Source organism: Lytechinus pictus, chromosome 1, assembly GCF_037042905.1.
Source record: "Lytechinus pictus isolate F3 Inbred chromosome 1, Lp3.0, whole genome shotgun sequence".
Taxonomy (NCBI): domain Eukaryota; kingdom Metazoa; phylum Echinodermata; class Echinoidea; order Temnopleuroida; family Toxopneustidae; genus Lytechinus; species Lytechinus pictus.
The window spans coordinates 37,705,309-37,726,036 of record NC_087245.1 but is presented as its reverse complement, the minus strand read 5'-3'; the positions used below and the strand labels follow the sequence as shown (position 1 = coordinate 37,726,036).

At 36.7% G+C, this 20,728-nt stretch overlaps 1 protein-coding gene across 1 annotated transcript; it reads right to left on the bottom strand.

The window, feature by feature from the left end:
- Window positions 1–1,197: 1,197 nt before the first annotated feature.
- On the bottom strand, window positions 1,198–19,359 carry LOC129262160 (Golgi reassembly-stacking protein 2-like). The gene is made up of 8 exons (XM_054900218.2): window positions 19,116–19,359; window positions 13,660–13,740; window positions 11,616–11,819; window positions 9,719–9,805; window positions 9,043–9,173; window positions 8,706–8,865; window positions 7,843–8,176; window positions 1,198–6,340 (listed from the first exon to the last, which is right to left on the bottom strand). Exons 1-8 carry the CDS (start codon window positions 19,176–19,178, stop codon window positions 5,952–5,954), a joined length of 1,449 nt encoding a protein of 482 aa, XP_054756193.2. The 5' UTR covers window positions 19,179–19,359; the 3' UTR covers window positions 1,198–5,951.
- Window positions 19,360–20,728: the final 1,369 nt, after the last annotated feature.

Here is a 20,728-nt window from a genome sequence, read left to right as displayed (position 1 = left end):
TTGGCATGAAATAAAAAATAAATTGAAGACTTCATTGAGGTGCAATATAAACAAGAACATGTTTGGGTGACTAGTGTGAAAGAGGTTCAAGTCACCATTCTCATCAGATTGAATTAAGTTTGCTGTATTTTAAGTCATTGATACACTTTCAATAGCCATTAGCTTGCAGTATATAATGTACAGTTGTGCTCACAAGTTAGTGAACCCCACCACAAAATACCCTGTCATGCTGAGTGTTGAATGTAGACAACAACACTTCAATGTTCGGCAAGTCCAGAGAAACGAATTTATTTAATGAAATTATTATTTATTCATTTACCCAACTTCACAAATGAATCTTGAAAAATATGACAAAACTCAAACATTTGAAATATGTTAATTTTCTGGTGGGGTTCACTAACCTTTGAGCTCCATTGTACATGTACACTGAATATTAACCCTTCTTCCCTATGGCCCGTATTCTGAACTCTGGTTTAAATCAAACCCTGGTTTAAAGTTGTGGCTTAACTATGGAGAGCCAATTGGAGCACAAATCCCTAATTAACTCACATGACATCCAAATTGTTCATGATTGCCTGGGAATGATAACTGAAGTATTTTTCTTCATTATGAAAGCAAAAGGAAACAAAAAAGTAAACCTAAGAAATATACAGTATAAACTAAATTTTTGAACTTGAACTCTTGGCTTCCCATAATTTTAGCAGAGTTAGACCGTGGTCTAACTTAAACCCGACTTCAGAATACGGGCCTATGAGTGAAAACTGCCGACAAGACTTTTGCTCTTGTGACAATTGCTTATTTACGTCTTAGATGTAGGGCAAGGGTTGCAAAAGGGTTTTATGTTAGGTTTAGGGTTATGTTTACGGTAGGGTTGAAGTTAGTCTTTCGATTTGTGTGTGGATTATCGCTAGAGCAAATAAATGTCATGGAACCTTAAAAACTCCATGAATCCTCTATAAATGGATTGGACAAGCCTTTTTCAATCATATTTCTGATCTTCATTTTGCACATTTCTCTGTAATCATACTCTCTGGCAGATATATTTTTAAAAATAATTTTTTATAATTCTGTGAAAGTTTTGTTCAATTCTGTGAACATTTTATTTTCCGCTGTTCCCAGTAGCAGAGCTTACCTTTAATATTTCACATGCTGTGGTGGTGGAAAACGAATAAAAATACACAATAACCAATGCATAACCAAGGTCTCTACATGATAGCTTTTATTTACAATTCAATCATTTTCGATCGGTTCATGAATACTTTGAAAGTAAATTGCGCTACAAAACATCACAAAACAAAAACAAAACATTAATGATGAGAATGCTTGAATTATTAAAGAAACATTAATGAAGACTCCAAAGCCTCGTAGAAAGTAATCAATAATTTGTTGTGTGTTACTATTGTCATTGGTGCTGACACATTTCTAGGCCCCATCTTACAAAGAATTACCTCAACTACAGGTGTATATGGAAATCCATTATCGTCACGATTTTTGCCACAGGAAATTTGCACAATGTCGTTATTGTAAACAAAGAGAGACACATCCAATTTTCAACAATGAATGTATGATTAAGAATCATATCAGAAAATATTTTGAAGGTACAGGCATTGTGGATGCTGGCGTTGCTGGCCTTCCATCGTAGTTGTTGATCTGATCGATCGCAACTCTTTGTGTGACAGAGCCCTGGTGAGTGTTTCATAAAGCTGTTCGTAAGTTAAGAACGACTGGTGAACCTTTCTTGTGGTAAATGGTATTCACCAATAATGTTCACTGTATGCAAATTCAAGTCACTCTCCAATCTAACACCAATATGACTCTGTGAAAAAAAATAGGTTCGGAAGTGAATATCGATTAAATTCTCTTCACAAACACAATCCTTTGAGGAATTATCATTTCTAAAATGACATGAACAAATAAAGATATATGCCATATAAATGGATTTTACAAAAATATTTTATGAATGCAACTACAGATCTATATTAATACTCCACAGCTTTGTATGAAACATCATACATGTACATGTAATGGATTGTAACCCTTTGACCACTCGGATCATATCCATGTTTATTATCTAAATGTAAACTTTTACCAATTTATCAATACCCAATTGAATTACATCATATTTTCCCCTTTTTACAAATAATATTTGTCTGAAAATAAATTGGGATATGGGGCACAAATCCTCAATAAGTATAGAAACTATAATGGGTTAAGCATCATACCATGTTTTACTTCGACATGGAACAATTGTAAGCCACCTGGGACAGCTAAAATATGGGCAACCAAAGAACATTTACAACAAACAATGAACAAATCAAAGTCTATCAACTTCATTCAGTTCACCGTATTTATAACAATTGGTAAACTTTAAGCAAAATGAAATATTCCTTCGACAATATATAAAATAGCAAATGCAATTTAGAGTTCAAAACATAAATTAAACAAAGAATTCTTGTTGTTTAATCATAAGAATGGAGCCTTTCTTGGCGTTGCATACCTTTACAGAAATGCAAACATTGCCATTGCACCAATGTACGAAAGTGAACTAATTTTCAAATAGAGAAAAAGGGCTACGCAGAATGAAATTTGTGTGCATGGAGACAGAGCATGCATATATGCAGACTTGAATCTATGGAAAACATGTGTAATTGCAAAATCATTCGGTCCCCCACGGGTTTAAAATACGGTTGTACAGATTTCTTGAAATAGACAGAAGAATCGCTTATTTCCCTGAGAGCCGTGATAAATCTCATTAGCGGGTGATATGAATAGGGATTTGAAATTAATAGTTCAAAAATTTCAGTCATGGAAAATTTGGTCTAAGAATCAAACTTGGTTGAATTATGCCAATTTTGTTTATTTGGTTGGTTGGTTGGTTTTTTTTTTTTAGTTCTGAAAACCCACCAATTGATACCTCACTGCAAGTAACTTTTTAGGGAGATATATATATGTGAAACAGAAAAGCAGTGAAATGCTGAAGTCACACCAACGAAACCGACCCCAGTCCCATCAGAGCTAATATTTTTTCCAATGGCATATCATCTGTTGGTTTGGATTTGTTAAGACTCACTGTAGCACAAGAAAAATCATTCCACATTGCAAAGTTAAGTCAAAATTATTCATACAATGGTTAATTTAATTCATTTAAAATGAATAATTTATAAATATTAATATGTTCATTTATATTGTGCTTTTACAAAATAACATTTCAGAGCACTTTACATAAATGATTAGGAACAGAAAAAAATAATAATACCTGTAAAGATTAGAGATTAAAGATTATTATCAAACTACACCCATGAAAGGAGTTTAACCTTGTGAAACACATATTTCATAAAAATAGAAAATATGGAATTGGAAATATGTCTCTGCGCATTGCCAGTTAACAACTACTTTAATGTCTCTTTCCCATAAAGAGCTCAATAAGCATCCAGGTTCCTTTATAAAAGAGGTTTGAAAACGGTTTGAAAGGGGAAGTTCACATTAAGTTGGTTTTGATAGCAGAAATAAAATTAAAAAACATTTGTGAATGTTTCATGAAAATTCCTCAAAGAATAACAGAGTTGTGATTTTTTTTTTAAGTTCTGATTTTGTGACATCACAGACGAGCAGCTCCTCCAAATGTTATGATATAAATTCCCCAAAATGCCATTTTCTCAAAAAATTGGAGATTTTAGTGAATATATCTTTCAATACATGTACATCATTTTATACCCATCCAATAAAAAATATTCCTCATTTTCCATTCATAAGATGAATTTGTGGAATTTACTTGACATGATACATGGGGAGGCTACTTCCATATGATGTCACAAATGTAAAGCTTCAAAATTTCATAACTCTCTTTTTTTTTAGATGGACTTTCCTCAGACTCACACCATTCTTTAAAAATTATTTCTTGTGGTAGTTTCACAACCAACTCTTCTTTAGGATGAACTTCCCCTTTAATAAGCAACCAGAGGACTTACTGTTTATTTCCTATTCAATACACTACATAGCTCAGAATGCTGTCTTATCTGAACTGTCATCCCTGCATTGGAAATAAACAAAGATCTCTCAAGTCATGCATATTTACTCATAATAACAGGAATAAAGTTATGATTTTGTACAAAGAAAATTAAATAAGAAGACAAAGGAGAATAATCTACAGATAATAATTTTTCAACGCTACAACGTATTCATATAAATCAATAAACTTTACACATCAGCCATTTTAAATGGAAAATTTCCTACCTAACATGCACTATAAGAGCATTAAGAAAATATAAATCATGCTGGTGATATATTCATTCCCTAACAATATCAGGGATTGATCTCATTGTGCTAGAATTCAATTCAAAATAATCACATTCCTCGATAGTTCATTTTATTTTCTCATCAATTCTCCTTTCTTCTCACATCCATCCCTCTATTCTTCATTCATTTTTACTCAATTCTACTTTCTTAAATAGCTTGGCAACTTTTGACAATTATAACTTCATATTACAGCATTCATATCCATTAGAAATTGAGAAATTATATTCTTTGGTTTTTATTCTGTATTTTTTAAATCACATCCTAATTTATCACCAATTTTGAGGATTTGTTTAAAAACTATGGTTATATAGCATTTATGAGGCGCCGATTTATCTAGTTGCCTATTCAATGGCGCACTATATATTAGCCCGGCTTCAGCTCCAGCTGCTAAAGGCGCTTGGTGCATTCAAGGAATTAATCCTGCCGGGTACCCATTCACCTCACCTGGGTCGAGTGCAGCACAATGTGGATAAATTGCTTGCTGAAGGAAAACACGCCATGGCTAGGATTCGAACCCATGACCCTCTGTTTGAAAGGTGAGAGTCAGAACCACTAGACCACGACGTGCCCACAATACATACTTTATTCATTTTTACTTGCACTTGCATACAAAATAAGGGCAAAATATTTCAAACTCAGAGGAAAACGATTGCGACTTTTGAATAAACAACACATATACATGTTAAAATCATGGATTATCCAAAATGAGATAATATTTCATGAATCTTTTGATATTTACCTCTTTTTATGGAGGTTTATGCCAAGGAATGTAATCAGTGAAGGACAACAAAATATTGTTTATCCCAAGATAAAGTTCTTCGTTAAATCATTATCCACAAAGATTACATGCTGAACATTGCCTGTCGATATGCTCAATCACAAATCCATCGAATTTAAGGACTAAGCCTTTTGATCTTTGAATATTCACAATATTGAAATATCTCAAAAACAAATGAGATTTATTGTGACACTTTTTATTTCCCCACTGCCGGTAATCAAAATTTTCGGTCCACGGAAAATGATTACTTTGAAAATCAGATACAATAACAGCCATGGCAAGTTAGTATACAAAAAACCAACCAAAATTGTGTTACAGAAAATAATGTGAAAAAAGTGCCAAAATTCTCTTGCAATACGGAGGTATTTGACAATATCTGTGAGGGCATATCAACCAAAGCTATATTGGACATCCCAATAGTGACATGCTTGCAGCATGAATATTTAAAATATCTTAATTATTCAATACTTTACCATGAATATTCATATAGTCATTCCTATTCCTCATACAACTATTTTCTACACTGTTCATTCAGGTTTAGACCAAAGGATATCAAAATAAATCCCATTTTATAAATATTTGAAGAAATTTCTCACCACAATGGGGGAATTCATTCCTTGTTAATGTCTGCCCTCTGAGAGTAAACCAACACTGATTATTGAAGGAATGGAACCATGTATCATTTACCAATCAGGATAATCTAATCTTCAACTGTCAAGATTTTTTTTTTCAAGCAAAATGACAGTACATACATGAATGTGCTGTATGATGATTGCTTCGGATATACCTTTCCTCTCCTATGTTGCGTACAGCATGGACACTAACACAGTCTCAATTAGGTTATTTCATTGCAATGTCTATGATGAGAGTCTGTTTCTTACGAAGACGGTGCGGAGGAGGCCGGCAGCGGTGACGCGCCGATTCCGGCCGGTAAGGTAGGTAGGGGCGTCGGCCCTGGTATTGAGATTCCTCCGGGCAGACTGACGGCTGGAGGAGGGGGCAGGTTCGAGACCGCAGGCGACGATGCTCCGAGCGAGACGGGGGCGGGCGATGCTCCGAGCGAGACGGGGGCGGGCGATGCACCAAGAGAGACGGGGGCGGGCGATGCCCCGAGAGAGATGGGGGCTATCGGGGCAGGGTTGAGAGGTGATGATGTTGAGGTGTTGAGTGCAGGGTAGTTGGACAGATTGACCGACGGTAACGAGACATTGATGTTGGGAAGTCCCGGCACGTTGGCTAGACTGACTGGTGGTAGCATACCAGAAACTACAAAAGATAAGGAGAAATCATAATAATCCATCACATGACATAATGAAAAACAATGCAGATTATCCTGGATTCTACTTTGTTATCACAGACATGTACATGCACATTTGAACTGAGATAAATAGATTTTTTTAAATTTCATCAACAGCTATCATTCGGAAAGTTGATTTGAGTTCAAGTGGAGATAATATTGTACTACTTTGATAAAGAGTCTCGAAGAAATGTACATCAAGAATTTAAGTCACTCAATATCAAATAGACATAATATATGAATGCACAGCCTACATAAGATTTGATAAATATGCTGATATCATTTTTCAGGGGCAGCATATCATGTTTGGGAGATCACATGTACACCACTGCAGGAGAATGAAACTTTTAAGTTACAATAGCCCCCTACCTCTTGTAAATTTTCTTGTAATTTGCAAGGAAGTTAACAGAATGCAGGATAAGAGAATTTTCAGAATACCTTTTATCTCGAAATGTTATCTTGCGCACAGAGATAAAGGCACCGTTTTTAACTTTACGCATCATTGTAACTCTGATGTCGTAAGTGCTTAGCGAAAGTTACGAGAAAATTACAAGAAAAGATACAAGAGTTTTCAGAATACGGCCCCAGATCAATTCATATAAAGGAGAAAAATCAAAGAAACAGATCAATGAAGGTTTGAGCAAGATTGAATAAATTAGAAGAAAGTTATGAGCGTTTGATTATGTAGATCCTCCAATTGGCAAGATCTGTGATGTAACACAAGCACAACTTCCCCATTACTTTTGTACACATTTTCCCTAAATTTTCTCTCATCTAGTCTATCGCAAAATCAACTTCTCTTTTTATGGGAAGACGTATACTACAGGTTTCATAAAATAATATCATGGATCAATCATTTGTCCTATCATCAGAATGAATATAAAGAGTTTTCTCCAAGTATATTTTTAGTGTCCAAAGGGGAGGGATCAGCTTTTGGTCGCATTGCCAATGGGAGGATCTCCATAGAATAAGTGTTCTCGACATACATATGGTTATAACCTTCTGAATTGTTTGTCCAATTTTACTCAAAACCCATTCTTTCATTTTTTCTGTTTTCACACAAGCTATTAAACACCTTCAATGGCCCGTATTCTGAAGTTGGGTTTAATTTAAACTCGGGTTTAAAATTGTAGTTTAAGTATGGATAGCCAATTGTTACATAAATCACTAACGGTAGAGATATCATCTTTCAGTTCATTTTGGCTCTCCAATCATTCATAATTGTATAGGAAGTATAAATAGATGATTGTCTTCACCATTGATGAATCAGGAAAGAGCAAAGTAAACATAATAAACATAATAAAAATGTTGACACTTTTGGCTTCCCATAATTTTAGCACAGAGTTAGACCATGGTCTAAAGTGAAACCTGGTTTCAGAATACGGGCCAATGGGTTTATTTTTCCTTTAAACTTCCACTAGTTAAAGAGATGACACAGTTTCCACTGGAAGGTGTAAGAGAGATAGCTTACTTGGTCCTGAAAGTGCCGGCGGAACGGAAGCACCAGACGGAGACGCTCCCGGGGTCACATCCAGGTTGAGGGGAGGAACCGCTCCTCCCACGGGACTCTGGTACAAGGACGACGTCCCCGTCATCAGGGGAACCGTGGTCCCTCCCCCAAGCATTGCCGGAGAGGGCGTGGTGGCATTCAGATTGGGCTGGGCAAGCGGTGAGGCTGCTGCTGCTGTGACCCCGGCGGGTGTCGCACCAGGGGCGGTGGGCGTGGCTCCTGGTGTAAGAGCAAGGTCTGCCATGCTAGTCTGGAGACCAGCCACTGAATTAGAAGGAGTGGAGGCGAGCGAAACCTGGAGAGAGAATTGGATATAGTTAGTTATACCAATAAACAAGGGTGTCAGAGACCACATATGAAAATAGCTGAAATTGCAAAAGCCCCTATACTGTTGAACTAAGTACACAAAAAGCTGAAAGTAAAACATGAAAATATATAAAAAGCTTAATTCTCACATGCCTCAATTAAGAAAGAAAAACGGGAATTACAATGTTAAACTTATCTGGTAAGTGACCAAATACCATTATCACAAATGCATTGATTTTCTTTAATTACAAACTTTCCTTTAATTAATTAACGTGGGATGTTCATCATCTTTGGCTCAATATTTACTAGTTCAAATGTTGAATTTTTTATGAAAAATAACCACAAAATAAAATGCACATGTTGCAAAATTTAACTGATCTGATCCTTCAAATTTCACGTTTTAATAACATTTGAATATCAACCGTGGAATTTCACTGGATGTTAAAAAATGTCTCTGGCATTTTAGTCACAATGATGAATAGCATGTCTGAATTTTCATGCTGCTATACAAGACATACCTCTGAAAATCCATCAGGTGGGGGTGCAGTAGATTGATCTCCTGCGGCTGCTGCTGCAACTGAAGCTTTTAAGTGTGCACTGATATCGATACTCTGACCTTCAGGGAACGACCGTGTGGGTATCCGGTGAAGATATCCATAGCCAATACCACAACCCATGCTATAGAAATCAAGAGAAGAAAAAAAAAGATAACTAGAAGTAGTTGCAGTAATACTTAATTCCTACTTTCATGATTTGCGCCATGATTGAAACGGTGATCCGAGTCATGTAATAATCAGGGGGGGGGGTGAGAGCCTATTTGACCGATGTTTATCTTTAAGATAGAAGAATACCCACCTTCCTTCTCCTCCCCAATTCCTATTAGGTGTGATGGTGACCTCTCTACATCCATCCGTCTCGACATTATACATGTACAATTTCAGTGGCCTGCCCTCGTGTGACTCGATCAAGGAGAACAAGTCTTCCGACTACAATAAGAAAAAAATAGGAGGAAAACAATGTTCAATTTCCAGCTTATAACGTAATTCAACAGAAAAACAAGAATACTTGTTCGGGAGAACCCTGTACAGATTACATAATGTTGTTGTTTTTATTTCTGTAAGATTAAAAACAAAATCATATAAACTTACAAATTAAATGTAAAGGTAAAAGTTACGGCTGGTAGCTCATATTCAGCTGCAACTATAATTGTTGCTGCTGGTCTTCTATGGGGACAATACATTGTATAAATCAAGATGAGATATTATATAAAATAAGATATAATCCATTTGATAATGATGCCACAAATTACAAAACAAAGTAAAACAAAACAAAACACAGCAAAACAAACAAAAAGAAAGAAAAATAATTATATACAAAACTAACAAAGAGGTATAGCGTATCAATAATTTTACTGTGTTAGCATGCATGATGACAAAAACCAAATATCATTCATTTAAGTACATGTAGATGCATCAGTGGCATGGATATTTGAATATCACTGGGATACCGTGTAGTTCTACTTCATACTTACTTCTAAAAGCACCGAATCGGCTCCGATGATGTAGTCTGTATTTGCTCTGAATCCTGCTATCGATGCAGGGGAATTGGGTTGCACATCCTGTTCAAACAAGATTGGATATCAAATCAATGAAGAAAATGAAACTTCTTTTCATTTTATCTTGAATAGTAAACGTGTCCAAATATTTTGTATGATTATCAAACTCAAAGGATTGGAATTTTATATTTTTAATATTAATGCTAGAACAGATGAGAGTACTCTTCTTACAAGTTATGATTTGAAAAATACAAGTCATAATTTGTTAAATAGTTTTGTGTATTTGTTTACCAAAATTAAATAAAAAGCTATTCAAGGGTAAGAAATATAATGCAAGTCCTATACAGATCAATTTTAGGTAAACTACGATTGTTTATTTGGAAGTATAAGTAATTTATGTGAAAACAAGTTTGGAAAAGAATGTGATATGCAGAAAGTAATAGAGTGCCGAAGCGATGACGTCACATGCCATGGTGTCATGGTGGCCTGGTTCTAAACAAATGAACCCTGAATGAAAGTGTGGGTTTCTCATAGGAGAAAATGGCTCTATCAGAATGATCGCTTGCAACCTATTTTTCAAACGAACCAAAATGTGTACCGACGATCGTCGGGTTCGAGTCTGTTTAGAACCAGCCCGCCCTGACACCATGGCAACTGACGGCACACTTCGGTACTCTATTGGTAGTGTTGCATTGATCTATTACTTTACTTATTGTTTGTATTTAAAATGGGTTCCAAAAGAAACTGATCAAACTTTTACAAGGGCACTTGTAACATTCCACTCAGTCAAAATGAACAATATATTTACACAAGCTAGCTTCAACAATGTTTACTAACACATGTCAATAATTACAAGATTGGTTCAATCCAAAAGCACAAAATTACAAAAACAAAGCCAATTGAAAATGAGATGGGATTGAATGAACTTCCCAATTTACTACACGTCCTTCACAGGCATGTTTAAATGATTGGCTCAATCACAAAGAAGCCACAAAAAGTTAACATCTAAACTTTAAATGACCATAAAAATCAGACAGACATACACAGATCCCCTTGGTGATGTCCCGGTATTAAAGCGAGGGGTAATCTGAACACAGTGTGAATCTGTGTGAATATCACATAGTGATTGGCTCAATCACAAAGAAGCTACAAGAAGTTGACATCAAAACTTTGAATGACCATAAACATCAGACAGCCATACGCAGATCCCCTTGGTGATGTCCCGGTGGCGAGGGGTAATCTGAACACAGTGTGAATCTGTGTGAATATCACATAGTGATTGGCTCAATCGCAAAGAAGCTACAAGAAGTTGACATCAAAACTTTAAATGACCATAAACATCAGACAGCCATACACAGATCCCCTTGGTGATGACCCGGTAAGCAGGGGGTAATCTGAGAACAAGGTGTGAATCTGTGTGTATATCACATAGCCACACACAGATACACAGGTACACACTGAGGAAGGATGACAGGCATGTTTTTAGAACGGCTCTTGAGTTCGAGGTGGCTGGTTTAAGTAGGAGGGGAAAGCTAAAGAAGACATGGAAGCGGCCAATGGAGGAGGAGAGCAGGAGGGTTGGGTAGAGGACACTGAATCAGGAAAAGTGGAGGGAGAGGGGTAGGGGCGATTGCTGCGAGTGTGAAGTGAATCCAGTCACCCCCGTTCACGGGGACAAAACCAGATTTAAAACTTTGAATTGATGATGATGATCACGATGATAATGATGATGATGATGATGATGATGATGACATGATGATGATCATGATGATCATGATCATGATGATGATCATGATGATCATGATGATCATGATGATCATGATGATGATCATGATGATCATGATGATGATCATGATGATCATGATGAACTTACCAACACATGCCACACATTCTCATTGGCACCTTCAAAGGAGCAGAATCTGATGCTCACGCCGAGAAGACCCTGGCCACCCCATCTCTTGTTTGGCGTGAGCGTGACTTCCCTGACACTCAATGCCTTGCTGCTATACACCAACATCTTAACAGGCTTCTCCTCGTATTCCTGCAGGAGACGCTTCAACGTGTCATCATCCTTGTCCTGAGAACAAAAATCATCGTAATTATTGTCTACAAAGAAAGCTTTGACAGCAACATGACACTACAAGATATCTTGTATCATGTATTGGTATAAAATGTAAACATGCTGAACGTATATTTTGAATGATTTTGATTATACGTTTGATTATATTGATTTTAATTATGTTGTATCAACTGGAAAAAAGATTGAATAATTACCTGGTACATATTATGATGCTATCTGTGTATTTATATTGATTGCCTTTTACTTTGTAAACATATTTACTCATGGCAAGGCCCCAATGCAAATCAGGACTCTGCATCTGTTTGGGGTTTTTTACCATGTGAAAAAAAAATCCATCTTACAGTTGCTTTGACTACAGTGCAACATGCCTCTTGTGATTTTTTTTATCCATTCATAAGACCTGGGCCCGTCTTACAAAGAGTTACGATTGATCCAATCAATCTTGATCAATCGTAACTCTGTGGAAATCCATCGGTGTCATAATTTTTTCTACAAGAAATGTGCAAAATGTCCTTTGTAATCAAAGGAGATCACATCAAATTGTCAAGAAATCAATGTATTTATGGATATACATTCATATCTAGAATTTTTTTAAAACTAAACATGCATTTTATGTTGACTTTGCTGGCTTTCCATAGTTGCGATTGATCCAATCAATCACAACTCTTTGTAAGACATGACCCAGGAAGAGGGAGGGAGGGGGGGGGGTTGTTTTAGAAATATTGAAGTGTCACTTAATTTCAGTTGCAAGTGGTTCAGTCGCATATAACACATCACAGCATCAGTCGAATCGTGCGCATGGGATGCACACTACCACGTATCCATCAATCAGACCACGCATGAAATAACGTGTGTTTTGGCACTTAAAGTGATTGGTTAACATTGGTTTGACTTTTAAAAAATCTGAGCTAGAAGGTCACACTTGTCACCTGTGTCTGTAATATGTTACAAAAATGAAGCCCAGAAAAAATTGCGTTCGAAAATAATTATTTAGTGCTACAAAAATTGAAATATAAAGTGACCGGAAACACCATCTTAATTTCATCCCATACACTTATGTGTACTATTTAGGTGTCTATAAGACGCCTATTTACAAAATCGGGGTTTGCCTTGTAGTTTTAGCTTTTCATTCTCAATAATGGTTGTTTTCAGGGTTTATTAGTTCTAATACATGCACTTGTACACATGTTTCATCTTGGTTTGAGAATTTTTTAAATTGGCTGCTCACAAAGTTAAACAATACCTTTAAGCACGACTCCAAGTCATACTTAATTCTTTGTGAAACACCCCCGGGGCCTGTCTTACAAAGAGTTGCGATTGATCCGATCAATCACAACTATGGACGGCCATTAACGTCAACTTCTAAAATTCGAATTTTTTCAGAAAATTTTCTAGATATGATGCACATTCATCCATTCATCACTCTCTTGAAGATTCAGTGTGATTCTCTATGTTTACTAAGGAGATTGTGTAAAATTCCTGTAGAAAAAAATTATGGTATGAATGGATTTCCATACAGTTGAGATTGATTGGATCAATCGTAACTCTTTGTAAGACGGGGCCCTGCGCTGCACTTGGACTTGCCCAATACAGTACATGTAGAGTGGGATACTACTTTAATGGACATTTATAGAGTAGAGAGAGCTGTATTGTAAAATGTCTATTTCTTTTGGGTTATGTATAATTTGAGATGACTGATCATGTCATTTAATTTATATGAGATTAAAATGAAGTTCAATAAAACAGAAAATTCATAACATTTCTTATTCTTATTTCTGGGAAACACCTCTAGTTAGAGTTGTCAAGACAAAAGAAAGTGAAGTGTGATATTTCTTACCAATCTTGTGTTTCCAATAGCGATGACAAAATCGAAGAAAGCTTCTAATCCGGCTTTGTGCCCGGGGGAATTCTCTTGTACCTAAAGCAAATTAAATTCATATTGAATTCATTACAATCAAGACTAAGTCATTACAGGGATTTTATGTTTGCAAGTATGATGGGGTGATAATAATTTGCATACATTTTAAACATTATCATGAAGTCGATATTGAATCAAAAATTTCTCACAGATTATAAATATCAACTAAAATCATAAATACCAAACAAAAAGCAAGATCCCCCAGCAAGATCCTAGAGTCAAAATTGCTTCATGGAATTATACAGCAGCGTGAGAATTTCACTGGTATCTTATATATTCACAGCTGATTAAAAAACATTGCAATCGCAAGAACAAGTGGCCGGCGATACTTGCGATTGCGAAAGCAATGGATTTATGGGCTTTAAATCATCAATTGTTAGAAGCATGGACAAGAAGTGTTAAACACTAGAGTACATCTTACAGATTCCAGGTAAGTTCATGTTTTTGCATCAACTATTTTACTAGACCCAAAGGCCCGTATTCTGAAGTCGGATTTAACTTAAACTCAGGTTTAAAGTTGTGGTTTAAGTATGGATAGCCAATTGTTACATAAATCACTAACAGTAGAGATATCATAATTCAGCTCATTTGGCTCTCAAATCATTCATAATTATGTAGGAAGTATAAATAGATGATTGTCTTCACCATCGATGAATCAGGAAAGACCACAGTAAACATAAGAAACATACAACTTAATAAAAATTCTGACACTTTTGGCTACCCATAATTTCAGCAAAGAGTTAGACCATGGTCTAAGTTAAACCTAACTTCAGAACACGGGCCTTAAAATCCCACCTTTGTTAGCCATGGCCATAGGCACTAGACGTGCTGTTGCAGTTGGGCGCTAAATTTGTATGTGCGTGTCGGTTCGCTTGTTAATGCATTGATTCCAATGTCGAGGCGTAGTAACGTTAAAGCCTATGGCAGGGCAGAAGAATACTCCATTTCCCCCTTTGTGATTGTACCCCTGTACTGTACTGTGCAGACGGCGGCATCATAACCAGCTGGATTTCAGCCAGAAATTGATACCAAAATTGACTTCGAAATCCAACATAATCTGCTCAAAATGAGCTCAAATGTATCAATGATTCGGAGAATCCAAGGGTTATTTCACATTTCACCCCATTTTTTTCACATTTCAGGAATTTAAGGTTCGTTTGGCTGTAAAAACCCTGCGCAAGGCATACTGAAGCCCTAGATATATGCTTGCATGATGAATTTCATGGATTTTTGCTGGCGCGCGGCGATGTTTACGAACGTGATATGCATACTACGTGCATGCGCGCATCCGTCCGACGTACAGCTGAGCGAGGTACCATTTCTTCTATGTATTCTTCAGCAAAGACAAACCCGATCTATTTTGCTACTTTTTAGAAGTAATATGGAATTTTTGTAACTTTTCAGTAATTGTTATTGTGTTTTAGGACTTGAGGATTATTTGGATGTATGTTTTATGAAAAATTAAGAGCTTTCTAAATTTGTTGTCCTATCTTGGTGAATCGATGTCCGTACGCTCAGCTGTAGCTGACGGCGATCACGTGATTGAAGAAGAACCTGGCTGATCCTGACCAGCTTGCCATCAAAATTCGCTATTTTTCAGTATATTTTTCGGAAAGGTGGTAAGCTGATTGCATTTAATATAAATTTATCTCTATCATTTCTTCCTTTTTTCCCCATCAAAAAGCAAAATTTAGGAGTAGTCGAGGAGGTACATGTAGACCAAAGCTTCAGTCTCTATATTTGGTAGTTCAGCTGAACTGCGTTGGCTCCACTCACCAATACATAGACTAAAAAGCTTCGAGACCCGTACGTAAAGACAACGTATTAGCAGTAACGTTAGATCTAACATTCAGCGGAAACCAAGAAAATAAATAAAATTCAGAAATATCAAACCTAAGACCCGCAGTTACCGCTAATTCCTTTCAAATGATAATCAAACATATCATCCTCGATCCTTTCGTTGGTCATTGTAAGTTGCCATCTTGGATGATGTCATCATCCTTACAGATGTCTTTACTAGTCGCTATATATCGCGATTCGTGCCGCTGCATTGCGTTTGTCTATGTGCGTGCATTCAGAACTTGTCACTCGCATTGAGCCTAACTCAATGAACGTAGAGGGCAGCAACACACGGCTGCCAGTTTTTCCTCTCCGGAATAAATCATCGGTAATGTATATTTTCGATATTTTCTTGGAACATGCACAGTATCAAAAGAAAGATTAGAGTCTTAAGAAAATATTGGGCCATCGTTCAAGATAACATAATGTCATTTAGACCTTTAAAAAATAAAAATCTAGACAAAACCCTATAGGCACGAATTTGGGCGAAATGATAACACATGCGGGCTCGCACTAATGTACCCAGTCAGTGAATGGGGATGATAGTAAAATGTCAGAAATTGTTAAATAAATCCCCAGGCCCAGAAACGACAATTATTCCTGTCTATCGAGGAGGGTGCGCCAGCGCACCCTTTTCTCCTTATAGACGCTGTAGTTAAGGAGCTTCGACAATTACGAGCGCAATGGCCATCATCCGTCTGTGTAGGAGGACAAAAAATCAGAAAATGTTGAAAAACTCCTCCGACACAGAGGATTTATCTAACGTTAGACAACAGCAGAATAGTCAAAGACAAGTTTCTACAATGAAAGTACAATAACAGTTCAGTAAATAATGTTGTAACCGATTTTTGTTGCAATTCCCGATCCGATCCAATTTTCCCCTTTTTTCTACATTTTTCTGAACTCCGATTTTTGACAAGTAGGAAAAAAATCGGATCAGAAAAACCAAAACATAACAAAACAAAAAAGATGTGGCGACATGCATTGCGGCCGAGCGCTTTTCCTGTGAATAAACAAGCTCCGAGCGAAGTCCTTGTGTCGGTCGTCAACATGCGCTGATGATTTGTTTTGATCTCGGATTCTCGGACAAAAGCGGTGGAAGGAAAAGAAGGAGGAAAAAATTATGATTTGTTTTGATTTGTTTTCATCTCAGACGTTAGCGGAGGAAGAAGATGATGATTGGTTTTGATCTTCGACATAAGCGAAGGAAGAAGAGAAAGAAGATGATGATGATGGGTAATGATTTGTTTTGATCTCCGACAAAAGCGGAGGAAGAAGAAAAACAAGAAGAAGATAATGATTTGTTTTGATCTTTAAAAGCAGAGGCAAATAAAATTTAGTTTAACACGCTGACATGCGCGATAATATTTTAGATTGGTTTTAAGGAGCTAGCGATTTAGAATAATTATTAGCAATGATCTCTTGCTCTCCTAGAAGTAGAAGAAATATAAAAGACGCATCTTTCTGACTCTGTCGCAAATGCAAATAAAATTGAACAGAATAATGACCGATCGGTGGAACATGTTTTAAAAACATTATGAATTTAGATGCTAGCGATTTAAAATAGATATATATATATATTCTTTAGGAATGATCTCTAGCTGCAACATCTTAAGTTAGAGTTTACGACTGCCTCCGCAATCACCACAATGTTGTAGAGAAGGTGAATATAATTGTAAACAAATTCAGATAGCAGTGCGTCTATTTCGGTAAGTCATGCGACATTTACAAGTTTACGATTGCTTCTGCAATCCCAACGATGTTGTAGAGAAGGTGAATATCATCATAAACAACTTCGGATAATAGTGCGTCTATTTCAGTGGGTCATGCGACCTCTAAGAGTTTACGATTGCTTCTGCAATCACTGCGATGTTGTAGAGAAGGTGAATATCATTGTAAACAACTTTGGATAGTGGTGCGTCTTAATCTTCAGTAAGCCATGCGACCTCTAAGAGTTTACAATTGCCTCCGCAATCACCACGATGTTGTAGAGAAGGTGAATATCATCGTAAACAACTTTGGATAGCAGTGCGTCTTTTTCGGTAAGTCATGCGTCCTCTAAGAATTTACGATTGCCTCCGCAATCACTGCGATGTTGTAGAGAAGGTGAAAATCATCGTAAACAACTTTGGATAGTGGTGCGCCTTTTTCTTCAGTAAGCCATGCGACCTCTAAGAGTTTACGATTGTCTCTGTAATCACCACGATGTTGTAGAGAAGGTGAATATCATCGTAAACAACTTTGGATAGCAGTGCGTCTTTTTCGGTAAGTCATGCGTCCTCTAAGAATTTACGATTGCTTCTGCAATCACTGCGATGTTGTAGAGAAGGTGAATATCATTGTAAACAACTTCGGATAGCTGGGCGTCTTTTTTGTTAAGTCATGCTTCCTCTAAGAGTTTACAATTGCCTCCGCAATCACTGCGATGTAATAGAGAAGGTGAATATCATCGTAAACAACTTTGGATAGCAGTGCGTCTTGTTCGGTAAGTCATGCGTCCTCTAAGAGTTTACGATTGCTTCTGCAATCACTGCGATGTTGTAGAGAAGGTGAATATCATTGTAAACAACTTCGGATAGCTGGGCGTCTTTTTTGTTAAGTCATGCTTCCTCTAAGAGTTTACAATTGCCTCCGCAATCACCACGATGTTGTAGAGAAGGTGAATATCATCGTAAACAACTTTGGATAGCAGTGCGTCTTTTTCGGTAAGTCATGCGTCCTCTAAGAATTTACGATTGCCTCCGCAATCACTGCGATGTTATAGAGAAGGTGAAAATCATCGTTAACAACTTTGGATAGTGGTGCGCCTTTTTCTTCAGTAAGCCATGCGACCTCTAAGAGTTTACGATTGTCTCCGTAATCACCACAATGTTCTGGAGAAGGTGAATATCATTATCATCGTAAACAACTTCGGATAGCAGTGCGTCTATTTCGGTAAGTCATGCGACCTCTAAGAGTTTACAACTGCCTCCACAATCATCAAGATGTTGTAGAGAAGAGGACTATCGTTGACGGGCAGTAGTGTCGCACGCTGCATCATCATCTACTTCTCCTTTCTCCGATTATGTCGGAGATCAAAAACAATTCATCATCTTCTTCCTCAGCTTTTGTCGGAGTCGGAGATCAAAACAAATTCTGTCATCAGTGTAGCTTGCAGCATTTGTCCGCGCCGGCCACCCACAAATTTTAATGTATTTTTTATTTCTGAATATCTGCCGATCCGATATCCGAACCGACTTCGATTTTATTTTTACTTTTAGAAGCAAAACTTCTGAACCGATTCTCTTCTCAGCTTCGATCCTGTTCTTGCTCTAACAACATTATCAGTACATATTGAAAAAGTAGTATGGTACTTCATAATCATCATCATCTGGAACTGAATAAATATGAGATTTAACTTCAGCGGCCTGTAGGCTGTAGACCCTAATTTGTAATCAAAACTTAAGCATCCATGCATGACTCATCACAGTACTATTATTACAAACACAAATATAAATAGGCGGGACATAAAGTCAAACTATTAGTTCATTTCTTACCCTCAAGACATGGTAGCCTTCTGTGCCTCCTCCTGGGACTTCCACACTGTTTGCACCTCCCATCCTTTATGATTCGAATTTAATTTTATTAGAATTTCGTTACAGATCAGCTGAATATTCGTCAATTCAACACATTTCCTTGTAAAAGAAAGATGTCTTTTCGTTAAGATGCCGCAGCGGATGGAAATCTTCTCCCGGCAAAATTTACGTGGCAATCAAATCAGCAATGCAACATGGGACGGTTATATGGCAAGCCTATACGTCCATAATTTAACCACTGATAAGCATTCTAAACTTCATTCAATCCCCCCAAACTCAAAATTGAAATATTGATCATAATTCCACAAACGAGATCATACTCTGAGTCAAGTTAACTCTAACACTGAAAAATTAGAAAACTTAGAGAAAATTAATTAGCATATTATCACTGTGATAATGTGACTCATAATATATAGAGCGCACCATAATTATTTGAAGTTGTTTTTCCTTTGTTTTTTTTACCGTGCATGGTTACAGTTGGAAAGAAACTTATGGTTAATAAATCGAAAAAATCATCTTCATGATGAATGAAATAACTCATTAATGTAAAATGATATAGGGATCGAATAGTGTCTGATTATATCTGCAAAAATGAAAATAAAAAACGAATGAAAAATAATCATGAATGTAGAGTGATGTATTGAATTAAGTGTAAGATTATATCTAATGCACATTATTATGAAAAGAAACTTTGAAATAGTAATTTCTGGAATTTACTTTCAAAAGGGACATAACCAAATTTTCCCAGTTTCAAGTATACTGTTGCAAAGTAAAAACAAAAATGCCCTTTAATATATATATATATAATATATTAAACGATGTCATTCCGCGTGTTGGACACAGATGAGATAAAAGAGAAAAAGAGGTGGTGCATTGCAGTTCCAACAAAGTTTATTTCCAAGTATTCTCAAAATGTTTGACGCAAACCTCACGTCTTCACGAGGGACATATATATATATATATATATATATATATATATATATATGTGTGTGTGTAAAATTATACATGTACAACAGCTTTGGCAACTCTTTTATTTAAATATTGTAAAGAAATGGATGAAGAGAACAATGGTATAGGCGTAGCTTAAATCAAGGTTCCCCAGAGCTATCTACCCTTTGGAAAAATTGGTGATGCCGAAAAAATGTCTCTGCCGGGAATCGAACCCGGGCCCCCAGCTTTGAACGCCGGTGCCTTAACCACTAGACCACATCGGGGTCGCCCTAGCCACTAACCCGTCTCTGTGGTCTAGTGGTTAAGGCACCGGCGTTCAAAGCTGGGGGCCCGGGTTCGATTCCCGGCAGAGACATTTTTTCGGCATCACCAATTTTTCCAAAGGGTAGATAGCTCTGGGGAACCTTGATTTAAGCTACGCCTACCATTGTTCTCTTCATCCATTTATATATATATATATATATATTTATACACACATACACACACACACACATATGTATATATATATATATATATATGAAGAGTTTAGTTGCAAAAGGGATTAGGTCCACTTTGTACCATTCTGAGAAAAACCATGCTGTTTTTTATTCTCACTTATTGCAATATTCATATGAAAAAAATAA

Coding starts and splice junctions, on each gene's coding strand:
- LOC129262160 (XM_054900218.2), bottom strand. CDS start 19,178: ATGGGAGGTGCAAACAGTGTGGAAGTCCCAGGAGGAGGCACAGAAGGC. Junction 11,820..13,659: donor CTATTGGAAACACAAGATTG/GTAAGAAATATC, acceptor TTTTGTTCTCAG/GACAAGGATGATGACACGTT. Junction 9,806..11,615: donor AGAATGTGTGGCATGTGTTG/GTAAGTTCATCA, acceptor TTGTTTGAACAG/GATGTGCAACCCAATTCCCC.